This window comes from Enhydra lutris, unplaced genomic scaffold (genome assembly GCF_002288905.1).
Source record: "Enhydra lutris kenyoni isolate GAN:26980312 unplaced genomic scaffold, ASM228890v2 scaffoldscaffold94, whole genome shotgun sequence".
Lineage (NCBI taxonomy): Eukaryota > Metazoa > Chordata > Mammalia > Carnivora > Mustelidae > Enhydra > Enhydra lutris.
In genome coordinates, this window is record NW_019154178.1 from 2,239,705 (window position 1) to 2,258,912 (window position 19,208).

A 19,208-nucleotide genomic window follows, 5' to 3' on the forward strand; every position below is an offset into this window, starting at 1 on the left:
CACGTGTCTGTGTGCGTGTGGAAGGGTTCACTTCTAGAGCAGTCCAGGCCTCATTAAAGCTTGCAATCACAGTGCACTGGAAAGAACCCGAGGCTGATTAGCCCAGAATCAGAGACTCCGGGGTCTGATCCCAGCTCCACCACTGCTCTGTGACCTCGGGGTGGTCCCACCTGCTTCCTGAGCCCGGTCCCCTCCTCCAGAGAGTGACAGTACGGGACAGAGCATCCCTGAGGTCATAACTGGTAACAAGCCAGCACGCTTTGAGTCCTTGCTTGCAGGGAGGGACGTGAGGGGTGTGTTCAGGGGTGAGGGGGACAGGAAGGGCAATGGAATGCAGGTAACCGTGCCTGACCCTGACCGCTGTCAGTGGTGCAGCACTAAGATAGGGCGCCTGAGCTGTCCATCAAAACATTCCCAGGGGTGGAGGGCGGTACCTGGTTGTCTGGTAACCCCAGGGCTCTGAGCTCAGAGCTTGGCCAGGTAACCCAAGCCAGAGGGACCATTCCAGAAGGCCAGCCGCAGAGAAATCGAGGGAGGTAAGGCATCCCGTGGCTGGGGCCCCAAGGCCTGGTAGGGGGTAGCTAGGGACACCCCACGGATGAGGGCCTTGAAGGCAAGATTCCTAGGTGTTCTTGGTCATGGAGAATTTCTTTAAAAGGAGGATCACCTCTGCCTGCCTCTCTTAAAAAAGAGGGGGAAGGACAAAGGAAAGGAGAGGGGCTGAGAGCCCAGGTCTGAGTCTTTGCCACGCCTCTCTCTAGCTCCTGGGAGGAGAGCTCAGGAAAAGGCTTTCTTTGCCTTTCCAGGGGAGAGGTGAGATCCTGGTGGGGAAAAGCATATTTGAAGCCACCGCAGGGTGCTGGGGGACCAGGACTAGCCGGCCACGGAGAAGAGGTCCCCTGAGATTGGGCGTGGGCAGTGAAGGGAGAGACAGCGTTCTGCCCGCCAAGCTGCCTCCTTGCCAACTCACTAGCCCGTTCAGCTCCGTGTCCTTGGTGCCCGGTGGCTGCCTGTATGCCGCAGGCGCTCCCCGAGTATGCAGCAGGAGCTCACCGATGGCTGGCTTGATCTACACCTTGGGATCAGGCAGCAGGAGCACCCGTCCTTGTGAGTGGCCAGGTGTCTGGGGAGGAACAGCAGGAAGGAGGCGACGGGCAGAGGCCCTGCACGTTCTGCTGTCTACTCCCTCGCTCCCTCAGTGAGGATTGTGTGGGCGTGGGGATGTGTACGTAACACGTACGTTACATGGCTTTTCCCTTTTTAAGCGGGTTCCCAGTGCACAGCTCAGTGGTGTAAGGTGCGCTCGCATCGTTGTGTCCATCTCGGTCCGTGAACGTGGTCGGTGCCGGCCCCTTCAGATCTCCCCTGATCTAGCAGGAGAGACCGACAAGAAAGTCAACAACTTTAACCCGGCATGATCGACGCCGTGAAGGACACAGGCCTAGGTGCTCTGGGAGTCCAGAAGGACCCAGACGGTCGAGGGGGGGAGGCTTTCTGGAGGGCACTGTTACTTAGTCCCGAAGGACTAAGAATGAGTTGGGACATTGGAGGAAGGCTTGATAGGGCCCCGGGAGGATCACTGAGGCAAAGTACAATGACAGAGAGAAGGCCTTGAAACCCTGAGGTGATAGTAGGGCGGGAGTAGGGCTGAATCACCCTGGAGGGATCCTGCTTTGGAGGAAGCCAAGAGTAACATACTGACCCTTCTGCTCCCCACTGTCAGCACCATGTCTTTCTCCAACCCTGAGGCTGCGCCCCGAGGGCCTGAGCCTGAACCCTCGAGCTCCAAGAAGAAGAAGAAGAAGAGAGAGTGGCCGCAGCACGAGGCCAGAATCCAAGCCCTCACCAGGGCTGGCCACGGAGCCCTACTGGCTGGCCGGAACCATGAAGCCTTGACCTGCTTCCAGAGGGCCTTTGTCCTGGCCTCTGAAACCCCACAAACTCGGGACACCCCTGTTTTCCGGGCCTGTGCCTTCAACCTGGGGGCCGCCTATGTGGAGACTGGGGACCCAGCCACAGGCCTGGAGCTGCTGCTGCGAGCCCAGCCTGCAGAGAAGGCACAGGGCAGAGGTCATGGAGACCAGTGTTTCAACGTGGCTTTGGCCTACGAGGCCCTGGGCAAGCTGCCTCGAGCTTTGGCCTGGTACCGCAGGGCCCTGGGCCACTACCGGCCACTCGGCGACCAGGGACAAGCCCAGGCAAAAATGGGAGCCTGCTACCGGGCCCTGGGACAGCCTGAGCTCGCAGCCCAGTGTCTGCAGGAGGCTAGCCAGGCCTATGCCCAAGCTGGGCAGTCCCAGGCTGCAGCCCTGGCCGCGGGGGCAGCGGCGGGGTGCATGCTGGACAGCGGCCAGCACGCGGTGGTCGAAGTGGTGCAGGTGCTGGAGGAGAGCCGGAGGTTTGCAGAGAGGAGCCCTGAGAGCAGCCTGCTGGGTGAGGCCTTCGGGCAGAGGAGGTGTGGGTCTGGGGACGTTCAGACCAAGTGATGCTCTGAGAGGTGGGGTGCTGGCAGAGGCTTCTCTGGGGGCCGGGGAAAGGGCGAAGGACCCCGGAAGAAGGGCACAGGGGCCGTACCGAGGCAGCATCAGCAGCAACTGGCCTGGCTACCTGTGACCCTGGCCATGCCCTCCAGGGCAGCTCTATGTTGACCTCGGCCTGAGCTACTCCCAGCTCCAACTGTTCCCGCTAGCAGCAGAGGCCTTCCTGCGGGCCCTGCCCCTGTGTCAGGGGCCAGGAGAGGAGGCCACAGTGCTGAGAAACCTCGGGGCTGCCCAAAGTGCCCTCGGCAACTATCAGGAAGCTCGGGACTTTCACCAGAAGGCTGCTGACCTGCATGGTGGGTACCTGGGCCTGGGGAAGGGGATAGGGACTCAGCGGGGCTCCAGCTGGGGCTCAAGGTGGACAGACCTTTAGGGCGAGGTAGGGGGCTGGAATGTCCAGAACCAGGGGAGGGCTGGTGGTGCAGGAGATGGGGCAGGTGGACAGGATGGGGGATGAGGGCTCAGAGGCCAAGGCCTGGGGTTGGGAAGACAGCAGTGGGCAGAGGGCATAGCCCCAGCTGGGAGAGGAGGTCTCCTGGGGGGGCGGGCAGGTGGAGATGCCTTCTGGCCAAAACTCAGGCCTGAGGAGAGGCTGGCTATGGAGAGCTGCGATCCCTGTGGTGCCTTGGGGAGGGGTGCTGGGGCTGAGCGCCTTGACTCCTGGGTGCCTGCTGGGGTTGCTGGCCGACGTCTCAGCAGTCAAGGTCCCCTCTTAGGACGGGACTGGCTCTGTTGTCAGGCTCGGTGGGGCAACGGCGGGAGCAGGGACGAAGCTTCGGCAGCCTGGCGTTCGCCCTGAGCCAGCTGGGGGACCATGGAGCCGCCCGAGACAGCTACCTGCATGCCCTCCAGGCCGCCCGGGACACCGGTGAGGGCTTAGCAGGTGGCTTGCCAAGGGGGCCAGGCCAGGGGTCCCGGGGGCTGGTGGTGAGTACTTCTGGAAGGGAGGGTCAGTGCTGCGGGGACCCAAGAGAGGACCTCCGGGCTGTCTTCCCCAGGGGACATAAAGGGGCAGTGGCAGGCCTGCGAGGGGCTGGGGGCCGCGGCAGCCAGACTGGGGCAGCACGACCAGGCCTTGCGCTACTATAAGGAAGCGCTGGCCCGGAGTCAGGTGAGACCACCCCTCCCAGAACCCGGCTCTTCCTCTACGCCTCCAGCAAGCCTCGTCTGCTGACCGTCCCGCGTTCTGTCCTCTCCTTGCCATCTCTCCAACCACTCACCAAACGCACAACGGGCACACTGTGTGCTAGGTCCGGGGACTCTGCTGTGAGGAAGATCCTGTCCCTTCACAGTTCCAGGCGGGCAGTAGCAAGATCCGGGCAAGGGCGTGGGGATGGGGTAGAAGAGAAAGGAAGACAGAGCCCCCCTCCCTCCGCCCTCTCCAGTTTCTTGCCTCCCCAATCCACAGAGGACCGCATAGCCCAGACCCTCCCCATTCCCCCATTATCCACCCTCTCTCCAGAAGGAGCCAGACTCTGTGCGGGACCGGCTGGTGGCCAAGCTGGCCGATGTCATGAGGATGAACCTGGCGCAGGCTGGGCTTGTCCCAACGTACATGCTGGTGAGGTGACCCTGGACAGGGACCTGGGGATGGGGAGAGGCCACCCTGAGAAGGAGGTGGTGGCAGGCAGAGCTGACCCCATCAGGGATGCTGCCCGGACCCTGGGTGTTCATCCGCCCGGGGGTGGGGGAGGGGAGCCTGGAGAGGGGACACGGGTCACTTTCCCGAGGACACCGGGGGTGGGGAAGTCGGCGGAGAATTCTGGCGTATCTCCCAGCGCTGGGCTGTGCCCCGTCTCTGGCTGAGTGGTAACTGACCCAGCAGCTGAGCGTCAGGTGCCATCAAGGATGCCAGGCCCTACCCAGAGCGGGTGGAAAGCAAGTCCCTGGCTGCAGTTCTCCAAAATGCCACAGGGTGGGGCAGTGCTCCAGGGAGGGGCCTGTCCCCGGAGGCGGGGCTGCGCGCGGGTCCCTGCAGGTCTCACCGCCTCCTCCCTCTCCGGCTCCCCCCAACCCTGTCTCTGCTGAGATGCTCTCAGGCAACCAACTCCCCTCCAAGAATTAAAGTTATACTTCGGTATTTATTCTATGTGTTTAATGGAGTTTTATGTCTTCTCTTAAAGACCAGGACACTGTATTTATAATTTTCGAGCAAAATGAAATTAGTCTGGTTCGGGGCAGAGGACTGGTGGCCGCCAGCCTTCTGGGACTTTGCCTCCGGAGGCTCCAGGCAGGGTGGGGGTGGAGGCCAGGCTCTGGGCAGGCGTGATAATGGGGAGCCTGATTCTACCTTGAGAGTCACTAGCCGAGACCCCACCACGGATTTCCACTCTCAGATGGGTGGCGCGCCCCAGGCTGTCTGTAGCACGTCTGTGTCTCTGGGGGGCCGTGGTGTGTGCAGAGAACACACACTCGCAGATACACCCCTAGCCAGTTCCCTTTGCTCCCCACCATTCCCAGACTTCGGCGCCAGGGAGGACCCAGGCTCCAGGGGTGGCAGCAGGGCCCCCAGCCAGGGCGGGAAGGGGTGGGGCAGAAGCGCCACACAGGTGAGTGGGGCAAGGCTGGGGCTCCAGGGTTGGTGGGGGAGAGGGGTGGTGCGCTGGAGGCATGCGGCCGCTGGGTGGGGGTTTGGGGTCTGCAGGCACCCCAGGGAGGAGAGGCTGGCCTGGTGCCGCTCTCCCCTCTGCTCCCCACCCCTCCAGGTCTTCGAGAGGGTGGGAAGAAGAAGAGTGCATGGAGAGCCAGGAGGAGACAGAGGACCAGCCGCTTCCCGATGATGTCCCCGTGGTGTCTTGGGCGCAGAGCCTGGAGCGTGAGTGGGAGCAGGCCCGCCCGGCTGTGCGTCTCCTCCCCGAAAATGGGAGCGTGGTCCCAACCCCTCCGGTTCCCCGAGGGCCCCCGGCCTTCTGCCATTGAGGCCGTCCAGCCCTCCCCATCCCGCTCCTGTCCCGTTCATGTCTCAGGACCCTGTCCAGCTTCCCCTTCCGCAGTCATCTCTCCCCCTGGCTTCCGCGGCTTTCCTAGCCTCTAGAACTGTGGATCTTAGAGCACAGGTGTTACTGCAAGCCTGCTACGTGTCAGGTACCGGGTGCTGATCTTGTCCAGCTCCCTGTTTACCAGCTTCCCCCAGAGGCTCCAGCCTCTGCGGGCAGCGTCCCTGGCTACATGCTATTCCGAGTGGAATTCCCTGTTTTGTTTGTAGCGTGTCCTCCAGACAGCAGTGAGTTGTCACCGGACACCTGTCCTGTACAGAGGCAGGCTCTGCTGCACCCTCCTTGTCCGTGACCAGGGCGCGCATCCCGCCCCCACCTCCCTGCTCTTCTCCCAAAGCTTTCTCTTCCCACCATGTGATTCTTGGTCCAGAGAGGCAAGTGATAAATGTGGCTGTCCCTCTCCATCCAGGTCCAGGAACCGGGGCCCATCTCCTGCTTGGAGGCCGAGGCCCCCTCCAAAAGGAGCACCCTGGCATTCTGGTACCCAGTGGCCCCCAAGCCAATAGGTAGGTCCCTGTGGGGAAGGGGAGGAGGCCTGAAGAATGGATAAAAGGAGTGTGAAAGGATGCGACTTTGGATGGTTTTAACAGAACATGATCACTGGTCAAACTGGGGAAGATGTGGTCCAGTGATTGGGGGACTTTGTCTTTGGCCTTGAACCATGGGAACAACACTCATCCAGCTCTAGAGCCTGGGGTGTTCCCTGTCTCCTGCACAGCCGGACTGGAGTCCCCCCAGAAAGGGACAATCCTGCTGAGCTGAACAGGGTCAGGGGTGGGGGTGTGCGCTCAAACCTCCCCCTCCTGCCCTGGAGCCTAGCAGCGGAGGGAGGCGAGGGCCGGGAGCTGCCGCCAGGGCGGGAGGCCCTTTGCCCTCTCTCCAGCACCCCACTGGCAAGCCCCGCCCTGCCTCCCGCAGGTGGTCGGGCTGGCCCAGGGAAGCCCCCAGCAGAAGCCGTCAGAGGAGACCCACGGAGTCTGGCTTCTGTGTGATCATGTGACCCCACTCTGCGGGCCCTGAGTGTGGCCTCTGTGGTTTCTGGGACCAAGGCTCTTCCCCGCTGTCCAGTGCCCTACGGACACACAAGGGAACACCACCGCCAAGAGGGCACCTCTGTCGGCTGAACAGGGCCTTTGCAGTCTGGGCACTGAGGTGTTCTGTTTGTTCCTTGTTGGGAGTTTGGGGCTCAATGGGCAAAAGAAAAAGGGAAAATGGACCGTGAATTTCCCCCTTTTCCTTCTGGATCCAGACCTCATGACTGCTGAGGCCTCGCCGCTCTAAAAGCTGTGACATCTTGGTCAGGAGGCTTTGCAGTCATGGACTCGCTCCAGACCTCCACCTTCTTGAAGTGGAAATGGGGACTAAATGCTACAGAGGACTCATCTTAGCCCACAGATGGACTGTACCGCCTCCATGAAAGTCACGCGCTGGGGACACAGTCCCTGAGGCGTGCCGGACGCTGCTGTCAGCGGCCACCACATTTTGGAAAGTGTGTGGGTCACTCAGCGCCCACCACACCCTGCTCTGAGCCCTTCCCAAGGGTTTTCTCCCGCAGTCCTCACAGCGACGACCCCCTTTCACAGATGAGGAGAACATGGGTGTCCTCCCGGCCACACAACTGAGAAGCGGGGAAGCCAGGATTCAAACCCGGCCGGTGAGCACCTCGTAGAATGGCGTGCGGCTTGCCACCCCGTTTGCGCTAGGGCCTGCGGGGGGCTGATTGTGTTGGTGCCGAATGTGCTGACGCCGACTGCCGTGTTCTTGTAACCATGATTCAATTAAACGTCACACAAACTGATGAACAAGTGTGAAAACAAGCCCTGTTTGTATGAAAACGAAGCTGAATCCTTGGAAGTCTTGATTAACGTGAGTCAATTCAAAAACTACTGTTGAATTAGATGTGAGCAAGACGATGATCACACTTTGGGGTAAAATAGTAAAAATCTACGTGAATTTTGCACTCCGATTGCCTCAAACACGCTATTAACTGTTCCACCTCCAGGAAGCAGCCTGGAAAGTGCAGGTGACCCCTAATGAGGTTGATACAGGAGGGACGCAGAGCTCCAGTCCGGGCTCCAGGAGAAGACGCCGGCCGCACTCCGACAGACGGCAGACGGATGCGTTTTTAAATGGAAATAAAATAACCCATTCTCGCTCGTGTCAGGGAAGAGCGCCTCTATACACTGTGAAGTACTTCACCCTGAGCGTCTGAGGAGCCGTTAAACACCTGCAGGGGACCTAGCCTGTGCCACGCATGGAACAGGCGGCTGGGGACACGGCGGCCCACCTTCCTTGGCACCTCGTCAGGCATTCAAGATGTCTTGTGCGGGATGCAGGTCCACCTCCTGTTAACAAAGCCCGACGTACGCTGCCTTTAAACAGAGGCAGAGACAAATTTGTTCCTCTCCCATGAAAGCAGCCCCGGTTCGCGGAGCTTGGGGAGTCCGCAGGACGCCCCGTGGTCCCCACACCGGTTTCCCCTGCCCCCGTCTAAAATGGCTGCTCGGTGGCTGCAGAGCCCTTGTTCCCAGCCGGCAGGAGGGAAAGAGGAAGTGCGGGAAAATAAGCCCCGCCTCCCCGCCTCCCCGCCTCCCCGCCAAAGGGAGGACCTGGCCGCCACACCTCCCCTCTGCTCAGACGTCATTGGTCAGCATGTAGTCGCACGTACATGCATCACTGCTGCAAGGGAGAGTGGGAAATGTAGTGTTCAGCTGGGCAGCCCCGCGGCCAGACCCAACTCAGGGGTTCTGCTGCCAAAGGAAGAGAAGAGAATGGATTTTGGGGGACAGGTAGCAGCACCTGCCCCACGGGAATACTGACACTGGGTCAGGCCAATGCTGTATCAACCGTCATTAGCTCTACCATTTAATAGCTATATGTTCTTTTTTTTTTTTTAAGATTTTATTTATTTATTTGGCACAGAGAGAGAGAGAGAGAGAGAGAGAGAGACAGCAAGAGAGGTAACACAAGCGGGGTAAGAGGGAGAAGAAGAAGCAGGCTTCCAGCCGGAGCCCGATGCAGGGCTTGATCCCAGGACCCTGGGACCATGACCTGAGTGGAAGGCAGACGCCCAACGACTGAGGCACCCAGAAACCCCCAGCTGTGTGGTCTTTGGAAAATTACTTGACTTCTCTGTGCTATAATGTGAGGATAAAGCCAGGTCATAGGATTGACAGGATGAAATAGGTAAGCATCTGGAACTCAGCAGGGCTGTGATCACTGTGTCCTTCCTAACTGCTTTTAAAGGCATTTCCCAAAGAAAACTCTGGAAGTCTGAAAGGCAGCGGTAAGATGGAGTAGGTCTTCAGCTCCTCCTTCCTCGGGACAGCCCTCCAGTGGCTGTCTTATAAATTCTGAGCATGTGGTGGGGTATGTGCGTGTCCCTGTTTTATTCCTACATCGCGTCGGAATGAAGTCAGCAGCGACAGCGCTCTACCTATTTCCTCACGCGTGGAAGGCCACACCCTACAAGATAATGCTTCAGAGTTCAGACTAGCTCAAGCTGCTTGGACCCTCGCTCCGTGGACAGCTGTCACTGTATCATTGGGCATGTCAGTCAACATCTTGGAGCTTAGTTTTCTCAGTCTGGAAAATGGGGATGGTAACAGGGCTGCCACAAGGATAAAATGAGCTGATTCGTGTTAGCACGGGGCACATGCTCAAAAAACACGCCTCGCACTGTGTTTTAGAGATGAATCTTCAGGAGGCCCCTGGATGGCTCAGTCAGAAGACCCTATGACTCTTGATCTCAGGGTCATGATTTCAAGCCCCATGTTGGGTGTAGAGATTACTTAAAAGTAAAATCTTTAACGAAAATAAATAAAAGTAATCTTTACACCCTCATGACCTGGAGATCACCGGCGGGCATGTTCCTCCCACGGAGCCGGCCAGGTGCCCCACCATAAGTATCATCTACCTTGGTAAAGGGGGCAAACGCTGAGTAAGTATCAGGGAAACGCAGCGCGCTATGCTAGTAAGCAGAGGTGGGCAGGGGCAGCTAATGTGGTTGGGACAGGGGTCCCAAACTACACCGCAAACAGCAGTCCACAGGGCCTTGGGGTTAACTTTCAAGCCTCTGCAGTCCTTGCTTGCCGACCTAAGGCCCTTGGTCTGCAGCAGGACACCCCCTTTCCCTGAGGCGCGAAGGGGCTCTGGGGAACACTAGGCCTGCTCGGGGTTCTGTTTACGAACGATTCACCGCCCGGGCACCGGCTTCTCCCGCACCGAGCCCCCGTTTCTGGCGCTCTCCCCTTCAAAACGCTCCAGGATCGCTCGGATTGAAGGCTGGCCCTGGGGTGCGGTCCACCCCGTTCCCAGGTCGCCCGCTTCCTGAATGAAGCCCGGCTCCCTTCCCACCCGCGCTTGTCCCTCTAGCAGGGACCGGCCTCGACGGCGAGGACCCGAGCTCCGGGCCGGCCTTGTGAGCGCCCGCACCGTCGAAGTGGGAGCTCACGGGACGCGGACACCAGGGAGGCCCCGTCCACTCAGCCGGGCAGTGCCAGGGAAGGACCCCGGGCTGCCCGCACCGCCACCGGCGCCCGAGGACCCATTACTATACACTTTGCCCGCAGGGCGGCTCCGCCCCCCGGAATGCGCGGCCCCGCGTCCGCGGGGGGAGGGGGAGCGAACCCGCGGCCCCGCCTCCGAGGGCGGAGCCGGCGCCGCACATGCGCCGGGCGAGCTCCATGTCCGCGCTGCGGGCGCTGTTGGGGCTCGGGCTGCTGGCCGCCGGCTCCCATCTGCGGCGCGTCCCGGGCCAGGCCGGCGCCTGCCGTGCGGGGCCCACGTGGTGGGGGACGCGGCGGCCGCGCTCGGGCGGCCCCGGGGAGCCTGCGGACATGGCGAGCCCGGCGGTGAAGTACCTGAGGTAGGCGAGGCCGGGGCGGGCTCGCTGGGGGGCAGGAGCGGGGACGGGCCGCGCGGGGCGCCGGGACTGAGGCTCGGGGTGTCCGCAGCCAGGAGGAGGCCCAGGCGGTGGACGAGGAGCTGTTCAACGAGTACCAGTTCAGCGTGGACCAACTAATGGAGCTGGCCGGGCTGAGCTGCGCCACGGCCATCGCCAAGGTCAGCGGCCTGGGCACCGCCGAGGGGCGGGGACAGCGGGCCGGGCTGGCGCGGGGCCGCCCAGCGCCCCTGACTGCCCTCTGACCCCGCCTCCAGGCCTATCCCCCCAAGTCCATGTCCCGGAGCCCCCCCGCCGTCCTGGTCATCTGCGGGCCCGGGAATAACGGAGGAGACGGTCTGGTCTGCGCGCGGCACCTCAAGCTCTTCGTGAGTGTGTGGGCGAGGACCGGGGCGGCGGGGCTTCCGGGACCCGGGCTCGGACGACCCTTCTCCTTTCCTCCAGGGCTACCAGCCAACCATTTATTACCCCAAAAGGCCGAACAAGCCGCTCTTCACAGCGCTGGTGACCCAGTGTCAGAAAATGGAAATCCCTTTCCTTGGTGAAATGCCCCCGGAGGTAGGTGGCTCCAGTGGGGGTCCTCCCGTTCCCCAGCCACCGCCGGTGTCCTGCTCCTCCTCCTGTTCCCAGGCCGAGCTCGCTCGCTGATCTCTCTGGAGGGTGGACTCCGTGCAGGCGGGGGCGGGGGCGCCGATCTGGGCGGTTTGAGTAGGGGAGCCCCTGCCAGTGGACGTGCTCCATCAGTGCCCTCCTGCCGCCTTCCCCGAAGCCCCTCTCCCTTCACTTCCACGGTCAGCGCTTTCCCGCGGAGGTCAGGACTCATAAGCAGTAAACTGCCTCATCCTAAACCCTTTCTTTAGTCTACAGACCAGGGTGGAAGTGAGAACTTTGTTTTTAAGTTTAACACATTCAACAGCGGGGGACTGGGATGGTGCAGAGAAGGCAAGTGGCTTGTCCTGACTCCTGGACTCAGGCCGTCAAACCCTGTACCACCCCAGGGTCCGGCAGGCCCTCAGAACAGATCTGTCTGGGCTCAGCTTGGCCTCATCAATGACCAGCTTGTGCTGAAGTCTAGGCCTGAGAATGCCTTTATATCGGTGACCTATTTGTGCCTCTGTGAATGGTGCATGAAGGCACAGCTGTCTCCCAAGGGCCCCCTGTGCAGCTGCGGGCTGTGACGTGCTCCCCTTCCTGCCCCCCACAGCCCAGGCTGATCGACGAACTGTACGAGCTGGTCGTGGACGCCATCTTTGGCTTCAGCTTCAAAGGCGATGTCCGGGAGCCGTTCCGCAGCATCCTGAGTGTCCTGAATGGGCTCACGGTGCCCATCGCGAGCATTGACATCCCCTCAGGTGCTGGGTCCAAGGAAGCTGGGGACCGGGGGGTAGGGATCGGGGCTGGGACCCTGCCCTGTCCTGAGACAGGCATCTGGGCGTCCTCGTTCTTGACCCAAGGCTCAGACCAAGCTTAAAGCTGCGTCTGGAGGAGCAGAACACAGCTTTGTGGATTCCACAAAAGGGCCAGGGAGCAGAGCTAAGGACTACTGCCCATATGTGTTGGATCCAAGAGACCAAAGCCCAGGGGTCCACGGAGCTTCAAGGACTCAACGAAGGTTCCTCAAGTGGGGACACAGGGGCCTTCAGGACAGGGGTAGAGCAGGGCACGAAGAGGAACAGATCTCGTTCTCTTTCCCTGAATACCATCCTCTTCTCAGGATGGGACGTGGAGAAGGGGAACTCCGGAGGGATCCAGCCAGACTTGCTCATCTCCCTGACAGCACCCAAAAAGTCAGCCACCCAGTTCACTGGGCGCTACCACTACCTGGGGGGTCGCTTTGTGCCACCTGCTCTGGAAAAGAAGTACCAGCTGAATCTGCCGCCCTACCCCGACACCGAGTGCGTCTACCGTCTGCAGTGAGGGGGGCTGGGCGGCTGTTCCTCCCAATAAAGACTTTGTGGCCCTCTCCAAAGCCGTGGAATCCGGGGATCCTTCCTGGCAGTAATGGGTGACAGGCGGCGGGAGCCAGAGAGTGACCTGGCAGACACGGGGCCACCTCTCCACAGGGTCAGAACCGGCTCCAGGGAGGCAGCTGGGGTGTTTGGGTGCAACAAACACGGACTTTCAGAGGCTGAGAAAGCTCCCAAGTGAGTTCTCTGGGCTTTCCCCTTCCACTTAGCAGGGTGGCGAGATGATGGGAGGTGAACACTAGGAATTTCTTTGGAGACGTCCAAGGAACCCCTGAGCTGTGTTCAGAGGTTCCCAGGCTGGGAGTGGAGAAGCAGGAAGCACACACAGGCTGGCGCTCAGTCATTTACTCTAGTCTGGGGGGCCGGCGGCCTGTGGGCTGCGTCTGCAGCTACCATGTCCCCCCGGCAGGCCGTCCACAGGCCCCTTCCCACAGCCCGAGCTCTCGCCCTCCGGGTTAGAAGCTTCAGGTGACGCTGCCCACACCCGGCTCTGAGCAGCTGGAGTTCAGTGGTCTGCTTCCTCCTTGGGAGGGCGCAGGAGACCGTCAACTCCGGTCTGAGTCCCCAGCTCCTCGAAGGGAGTTCGTGGAGCCCCACACTGACCTGACCTTCACATCCTCTTCTGCTGCTGCTCTCTCACTCTCCGGTCAGCGCTGACCGCAGCCTGGCCCTGCTGCCGCCTCTCGCCTGGGCTGCTCCCGGCCTCCCGAGTCCCGCCACCCTCGTCATCCCCTTTATCCCTTACATCCTCCTCCTCCTCCTCCTGGCGCCGCGGTCTTCTCTTCTTGCTTTTCCTGCTCTTCCCCTCACCGTGCGCTCTGCCGGCTGCTCCCTGGGCCCCACCGTCCACAGCGGCCCCCTCCACCACGTCCTCTGCGTTCACATCCCCCTCCTCCGGCCGCCGCCGTCTCTTGTGTCTGCGCCGCAGCCCGGCGCACGTGCCACTCTCTGCCTGCTCTGTCCCGGCGCTGGCCTCAGCCTCCTGACCTTGGGCCGCTCCATCTGGGACCCCCGTCTCCTCTGTGCGGTGCTGCCTCCTCTTTCTCTTCCTGTGGCACTCATCGGCTCGTTCCCTGCTCTCCTCCTCTCCGGGTGCACTCGCTCCTGCGGCCCCCCTGTCCGCACTCCCCACCGCCACTCCCTCCGGCTCCTCTGCCACCACTGCCGCCAGCTTCCGTCTTGTCTTCTTCCTGCTCCTCCAGTCCGCCCGGCCGGCATCTCCCCCACACTCTTCGTCGGCGCTCCTGGCTGTTGCTGTGGCGTCTCCTTTCTTTTTCTTTTTCTTTTTTTTTTGGGGGGGCTTGCTCTCAGACTGCAGTTGAGGGGTCCCAGGGTCCTGGCCTTTGAGACGAGCCAGGAACGCCTGCTCCTGGGCCTCCAGCCGGGCAAGCTTAGCCTTCATTGTGATTCCGAGACGAGCGGCCCTGAAGCAGATGGGGTCCACTCAAAGCGAGGTACGGGGTCAACAGGCCTGGCCCTTGCAGGTGCAGGCAACGCTGGTGGGGGGAGGCGGGGGGATCCCTCCCCTGGCGTGAGACGTGTACAGAAGAGGCCACCGCCCAGGGCTTGTGATGGGGAGGAAAGAAGGGACCCCAAGGAGCTGACCACTACTTACTTGTGTGCCGTGCGCCCTTCACAGGCCTGGAGCAGCATCTCATCGGTCAGACTGCTGGGGGAGACCAGGAGTCACAAACAGCTCGCGCAAAGGCCTGACCTCTCCTGCCCTCTGAAACCTCCCGTCAACACGGAGTCCCTGTTCGGGACCTGGCACTTTCTAGGTGCGGGGAAGCAAAGATCAGTCCGACATAGTTCCACCCGGAGAAGCCCAGTCAGGCCTGAAACTTGGTCCTTTCTCTCCTCCCACACACCCCCAGCACTAAAATGCACTCACATCTTCGGAGGCTTGGGTCCCTGGTTGTCGTCATCACTGTGGCTCTCCAAGTCCTTGTCTGGCTTCTCCCCACTTGATGTCAGTGTGGCCGTCTAGAAAGAGCGATCGTGGGGGCGGACAAAGCCCACTCGACGCCACTGCCAACCCCTCTTGCCACCCGAAAGCCCCCCCACCCAGAACAGGCAGCCTCAGGTGCCGACCTGCCAGCCCCCAACACAGCTCCCTGGAGACCCACAGAGAGGGGAGCCACAGCGTACCTCCACCCTGGCAGGAGGTGGGCTGCCGGGGCGGGGGGGCGGTGGAGCCACCAGTGAGCAGAACAAGAAGGGAGGGGGCATGCTCCGGGTCACTGGGTCCTCCTGGTGTCCCCTGATGTCATCCCATGGCGCTTCTCACCGCCCTCCCCCACGCCTACCCGCAGTGCTCGTAACTAAGACTGAGAACCTACTCCGGGCCAACGGGCTGGGACAGGAGCCGAACAGGCCCAGAGGAGCCTACACGGGGGCGGAGGGTGGGGGACAGAACACAAGCATTGCCTGTGCCGGAGGAGGGGTACCGATCCGACTTCAGGGTTTGGGGACATTTCGGGAACTCCGTGAGCTCTCGGAGACCACCACAAGTGGGCAGGTGAAGGGGGAAAGGCAGCAGGGCACTGCCAAAGGCCGTGAGTGGAACAAGCACCCGCAGAAACCTGCAGGTGGCAGAGGCGGTACCTTCAAAAGAATCCGATCCCGTCCCAAGGGTAGAGGCCTGAGAACGGTGAGAGCAGGACAAGACCGCAGGGCGCGGTGAGCCAGTCCGACACATCGGGACGGTCATCCTCGGTCACGGACGAACCAGAGCCCCAGTGCAAGGCGTTAAGAGAGCGCTCTGGCCGCTGCGGCAGTGCACTGACTGGGCTGGCCAGTGAGACTGGGTGGGGGTCTGGGTAGGAGGCTGTCCCAGCAATCCGGCAGGGGAGGATGGCCACAGGGATGGGGAGACACGGGAAAGGCTCGCTGCAGAACACAGAGAGCCCTAGCACGGAACAGGTGGCCGTGGAATGTGAGAGGAAATGGGGTGGGGTCAGATAACCTGTAGGGTCTCCTCTGGCTTCTAAGTCCTCTGCACTGGACCTCCCCTCCCGCCCTGCTCTGGCGGGTGCCCGTGCCCCACCACCCAGGCCCCATCCCCAGGCCCTTGGGACCTGAAAGTCTAATTCTGGTTGCGGGTCTGCTATCTAAGCAAGTGACGTCTGACGATGTTAGGATAGGTGTAGAAGAGCGAAGGAGGGCTAGGCATGTGAAGCAATGGTTCAGGCCCTGGGGGAGACCAGGGAAGGAAAAAGGATGGACCTTCTTAACCCAAGCCCCTCGCACCTTCACAAACTTCTGATACAGCATGTTGGGCTTGGGACGACTACAACGGGTGGTCTCCTTAGAGAGATGCCTTAGCCGTACTCCATCCTGTGGGGAGGTATCAGTAAGTGGGGGACGTGGGTGTGCCCCGCACCCCACACGTCCCAGACCTTCACGGTCCACTCGCCCATCGATCAGCACCCCGTACCTGCCCAGTTTCCACAACCAAGCTGGCTGCAGTCTTGTTGAAGAGCTCATTCCACCAGTGGTCTGTGAACTCCTTGGCAGGGTCATGTCCCACCTGCCAGAGAAGTATGAACTCCAAGGACCTGTCCCTGCTCTGTCCCTGGGGTCCCCTTCTCAGCCACACAGACCTCCCTCAGCCTGCCCAGTCTTACCCCATGAGTGTCCTGCTTCAGTGTCACCTTGAGGGCCTGGGTGATGCCATTCTCCTTCCGGCCCAGGCCTTTGCCTGCAGGACAGTGAGTGACCTGGTTTATTGTGCCACCTGCCCCAAGCCCTCACAGGCATCAACACGTGCCACTCCTTGTCACAACACACACTGAGCACTGGGGGACGCCCTCCAGTCCCCCTCCTTCTGGCGCCTCTCCATGCAGTGTCCCTGCCTTTGTCTAACCCCGACCCGTCTCTCCCTCGTGATTGTTTCAGGATAGAGGCCGTGACCCTTACTCCCCCACAGTCCTCCCAAACACTTCTTTCTCACGACCCGCTGTCACATTTCTTCCACTCATCCCTTTTCTGGAAAAGTCAGATATTTTCTTCTGCAATTTCCCTTTAAACTGGCTTTCCCCCCTCCAGCTGAATGGACTACTTATGGATGGCCCAGGAGGAAGCTGCTCCCCTGGGCTCGCGCAGGGAGCGGGGGCGGGGGGGATGTGGAGGGGCACCCCAGGGATGACCTTGCGTCCATCCATGCTTTAGCAGCTGCTTCTCAGCAAACTTCATCCCATGACTCTTGACCTCTGGGGTGACGCTCATGGTGAGACAAGAGTCCCGATTCTCAGTCCCTCACCAGAGAAGACACCGTCATCAGCCCTTCAAGAAAAAAGGAGAAAGTGCCCAAATCATCCATCAGCTCCAGCCTGACTGCTCTCATAAAAATTATTTTCTGAACTTGGGGCAGAGACAGAGGAAGGAGACCTGGTCTTTGCTGGGGGGGAGGGGCTCCCCGTCTGACCACAGAGAGGTCATCAGCGTGTCCACAAGTCAAGCAGGATTGGTCTAATTAGTAACACCTAAGTTTACAGAGTGCTCATCACATGATTATTTCATTTAATTCTCCCAGTTCAGGAGGCGTTCTGGAACATTCCATCCGGGAATATATCATCCCTCCTTTACAAAGAGAAAGCGTGACTTGCTCTGGGTCACAGAGCTACTATGTGTAGGAACTCAGCCAGACGACTCGCCCGTGGAGTCCCGCTCTTTACCGCCACGTGGTGACAGCTCCTGCAACTCACTGCCACACAAAAACAAAGCAACAAGGGATCTTTAACCTGAATCATGAGAATACTGAACGGAGCCGTATCTCACAGCCACGCTCCAGCACTCACTGTACTCTCAAGTGTGGGGGCTCTGCACCTCTTCCTCGCTGCCGGTCTTCAATCTTGCTGGAACACCCTTTTTGAAACTGTCTAGCTTAGGAAGGGTACCCTTGAGGCCCCTGGGTGGCTCAGTGAGTTAAGCCTCTGCCTTCGGCTCGGGTCTTAGTCTTGGGGTCCTGGGATCCAGCCCCGCATCGGGCTCTCTGCTCAGCGGGGAGTCTGTTTCCCTTTCTCTCTGCCTGCCTCTCTGCCTACTTGTGGTCTCTCTCAAATAAATAAATAAAATCTTAAAAAAAAAAAAAAAAAAAAAGAGGAAGGGTGACCTTACTGAGCATTTCATGCATAACAGGTTGATTCCACGTATTGTTTTTGTGTCTTGTTTAATGCTGATCGTCCTGTGCGTGGCTAATATCTTTAATTTACAAAGAAAACAAAGCCTGGGTCACAGAGCTAGTTAAGAGAGGGGAGCTGGAAAACAACCTCAGGCTGCCTACCTGCCTCCAACGTGGCCTCTTCCTACCACGCCACAGTTACAAGCAGCATTTCTTTATGGGCGCACAGGTGCTCCTGCGTTTGGAGCCGGACAACGGCACTACCCGGCTTATACACTCATCTGCCTCTGGAATGGTCAGGCCGGCTTATCGCACACACAGAGCTGAGGGCCACCACTGCTGACTCACCGAGAGTTAACCTGTATAAAGATAATTTACTATAGGGCGCCTTCGTGGCTCAGTCCTTAAGCGCCTGCCTTCGGCACAGGTCAGGATACCAGCTCTGGGCCTGAAGAGTGGCAAATTCAGGATGACGTACATTTCTGTCCATGTTTCTACTGTGAGGGGCAATTACCCAAAAACCTGACACCTTAAGAGTCCCGACAGAAAAGCAGGGGTGAAGAAATGGCTCTTGAATTTATAAGGAAAGTAAAATTCGAACACTGGGGCCTTTAGGCCGGCCTCCAAACCCGGCCTCCTCCCGGAAGTCATCTCTGATCCATCAGCTCCCAGATTTTGATAAAAACAACAGTAACATCTGACACTGTCATTTACTCGACGCCAGCCTGCTGACCGCTTTACACGGACCGTCTTTTCATCCTCCCACCGACCCTACCAGGACGTGTTATTACCCACATTTGCAAACACACAAATCGCAGGGCAGTTTATTCCTTGCCCAAACCCAACAGCTGACAAGTAGAGGATCCAGGATCTCAGAACTGGTGTGAATTACCCCTCGGCCTCTTGGAGCTCTCTGAGCTCCCTGACCTACGGCTGACCGCCGCGGTCACTGGAAACCGCACGCCCTGAATCGGCGTCTGGCTTCGTTCTCCGACCCCGCGCGCTCAAGGCCGGCGTGAACGCGCTCAGCCGGTACGACCCGGGGGCTTGACCGACCGGCAGCGGTCACTGCGGACAGAAGCTACGATGCCCCAGGCTGTGCGCCGCAGGGTCGCGAAAGCTGCGAGCGCGCGTCCGGAACCACCTGCTCTCGGGTCAACCCGAGTTTTCTCACGTTAAAGCGGCCGGGGCCACTCTTCGGACCGCGGTTCCACAGGTCCCCCTCCCCGGTCTCTCGTCTCTCCTGCTGCAGCTCCACCTGGTGGGGCTACTGTCCTGCCCCCGCCTTCACTCCCGAGCCCGGCCTCCGACCGCCACCGTCCAAGGGGCGGCCGCCGCTTACCGTCAGCGCGGGCCCCCTCCACGCGAACACGTGCGCCCTCCGACCTGCGCGCCGCCATCTTCCCGGAAGCTGCGGGTCGGCCCCTCTAGGCCGCCCACACCACCTGCCGAGCAGAGAGCCCGATGCGGGGCTCGATCCCAGGACCCTGAGATCATGACCCGAGCCGAAGGCAGCAGCTTAACCCACTGAGCCACCCAGGCGCCCCGGCCATGACTTTTTAAAAAATTTTTATTTTAGTAACGTCTATCCCCAACGTGGGACTTGAACTCGTGACCCCAAGATCAAGAGTTGCGTACTCTACAGACTGAGCCAGCCGGGTGCCCCGGCGATGACTCCCC

General features: G+C 60.3%; 3 protein-coding genes across 8 annotated transcripts; 2 read left to right on the forward strand and 1 right to left on the reverse strand.

Moving 5' to 3' along the window:
* The first annotated feature begins 1,727 nt into the window (after positions 1-1,727).
* Positions 1,728-6,536, forward strand: LOC111138796 (tetratricopeptide repeat domain 24). The gene is made up of 9 exons (XM_022490692.1): positions 1,728-2,433; positions 2,633-2,836; positions 3,280-3,408; positions 3,539-3,651; positions 4,003-4,101; positions 5,001-5,089; positions 5,246-5,355; positions 5,946-6,042; positions 6,455-6,536. Exons 1-9 carry the CDS (start codon positions 1,728-1,730, stop codon positions 6,534-6,536), a joined length of 1,629 nt encoding a protein of 542 aa, XP_022346400.1.
* Positions 6,537-10,203: 3,667 nt separating this feature from the next.
* LOC111138891 (NAD(P)H-hydrate epimerase) lies at positions 10,204-12,673 on the forward strand. Of its 2 annotated transcripts, XM_022490846.1 has the most exons (7): positions 10,213-10,403; positions 10,492-10,600; positions 10,697-10,807; positions 10,884-10,997; positions 11,644-11,791; positions 12,154-12,334; positions 12,503-12,673. In XM_022490846.1, the coding sequence occupies exons 1-7, from the start codon at positions 10,222-10,224 to the stop codon at positions 12,585-12,587; spliced, it is 930 nt and encodes a 309-aa protein (XP_022346554.1). In that variant the 5' UTR covers positions 10,213-10,221; the 3' UTR covers positions 12,588-12,673. The 2 variants fall into 2 exon arrangements, with proteins under 2 accessions (XP_022346555.1, XP_022346554.1); XM_022490847.1 differs by lacking the exon at positions 12,503-12,673 and having other exon boundaries at positions 10,204-10,403; positions 12,154-12,408.
* Positions 12,674-12,736: 63 nt separating this feature from the next.
* LOC111138890 (G patch domain-containing protein 4-like) lies at positions 12,737-18,972 on the reverse strand. 5 transcript variants are annotated; one of them, XM_022490841.1, is made up of 9 exons: positions 18,871-18,956; positions 17,691-17,887; positions 16,555-16,690; positions 16,033-16,106; positions 15,843-15,935; positions 15,656-15,742; positions 14,298-14,389; positions 14,022-14,075; positions 12,737-13,830 (listed from the first exon to the last, which is right to left on the reverse strand). In XM_022490841.1, exons 3-9 carry the CDS (start codon positions 16,631-16,633, stop codon positions 13,017-13,019), a joined length of 1,293 nt encoding a protein of 430 aa, XP_022346549.1. In that variant the 5' UTR covers positions 16,634-16,690; positions 17,691-17,887; positions 18,871-18,956; the 3' UTR covers positions 12,737-13,016. The 5 variants fall into 5 exon arrangements, with proteins under 5 accessions (XP_022346549.1, XP_022346552.1, XP_022346553.1 ...); XM_022490844.1 differs by having other exon boundaries at positions 14,022-14,072; positions 18,871-18,955; XM_022490845.1 differs by lacking the exon at positions 17,691-17,887 and having other exon boundaries at positions 14,022-14,072; positions 18,871-18,972.
* Between the last annotated feature and the right edge of the window lie 236 nt (positions 18,973-19,208).